Source organism: Atta colombica, unplaced genomic scaffold (assembly GCF_001594045.1).
Source record: "Atta colombica isolate Treedump-2 unplaced genomic scaffold, Acol1.0 scaffold105, whole genome shotgun sequence".
Taxonomy (NCBI): Eukaryota; Metazoa; Arthropoda; class Insecta; order Hymenoptera; family Formicidae; genus Atta; species Atta colombica.
Genome location: NW_017259190.1, coordinates 1031814 through 1032642, shown reverse-complemented (window position 1 = coordinate 1032642; position 829 = coordinate 1031814). Strand labels below are relative to the sequence as shown.

Sequence of the window (829 nt, the reverse complement as noted above, 5' to 3'; positions counted from 1 at the left end):
TGTAATTTTTGTTAGTAATTTTGAATAATTATACAATCATATAATTTTAAATTTTAATATGTATAAAATATAAATTACTTCATTTCACAGAACACTTTTACAAGCACATAATTGTAAAATATATTTATCAACTTATATATTATATTAATATTACAATTATTATTACCAAGCAAAGTTTCTGATTCAACTCGCGGGGATATCTCCACTCGTTTTTGATCGGGCGTCATACCCGGTATAATAACTGTCATTTTACGAGGACCTTTAAAACCTAAAACGTTTGTATCATACACCACCGCGGCTAATTCCTGTCGTGGATTGAAACGCTCGTCACGTTTATCGTCCTTCATCAACGAGTATCCGTTGTCATAAATTGTGAATTGTGTTCCCAGAAGATTCGATCGGAGTTTACCAACATAAGATTCTCCTCCTCTCGAGAGATCTGTGGGATCGGTCGAAATCAAGTAATTGCTCGTTGCGCTTTTTTTTCTTTTTCGGCCAGCCAGTAGGAAAATCTGTAAATGCATACTGTCTTGTAGAAAACGAACTGTGAAATTAAATACGAATACAAACATACCTTTTTCCCGTAATCACGCTCTAGATGCAAGAAATAAGTCGGATAAAGTCCACGGTCCATACCTTTTCGATCGCGTGTTATTCTACACTTGTAATGCATTTTTTTATTTGCGGGTTGTAATACAAACTGTTCTATATTGCCTTCTACGTTCCCTTCTAATTCTGGACTCTATGAAATAATATCAAGGCAGTAATTATTGTTTAATATTCGTAAATCACAAATAAAATATTTATATAACAAAACATATATAATTAA

The 829-nt window shown here is 32.7% G+C and overlaps 1 protein-coding gene across 2 annotated transcripts in view; it reads right to left on the bottom strand.

Moving 5' to 3' along the window:
• The window catches only part of LOC108690894 (protein king tubby 1), a 3504-nt gene that overhangs the window by 688 nt on the left and 1987 nt on the right, over positions 1–829 (bottom strand). For both annotated transcript variants that reach the window (XM_018198427.1, XM_018198436.1), the window contains exons 5-6: positions 575–742; positions 167–512 (exon numbers count right to left, since the gene is read on the bottom strand). In XM_018198427.1, coding sequence (XP_018053916.1) covers positions 167–512; positions 575–742 — 514 coding nt within the window. The remainder of the gene's footprint in view (positions 1–166; positions 513–574; positions 743–829) is intronic.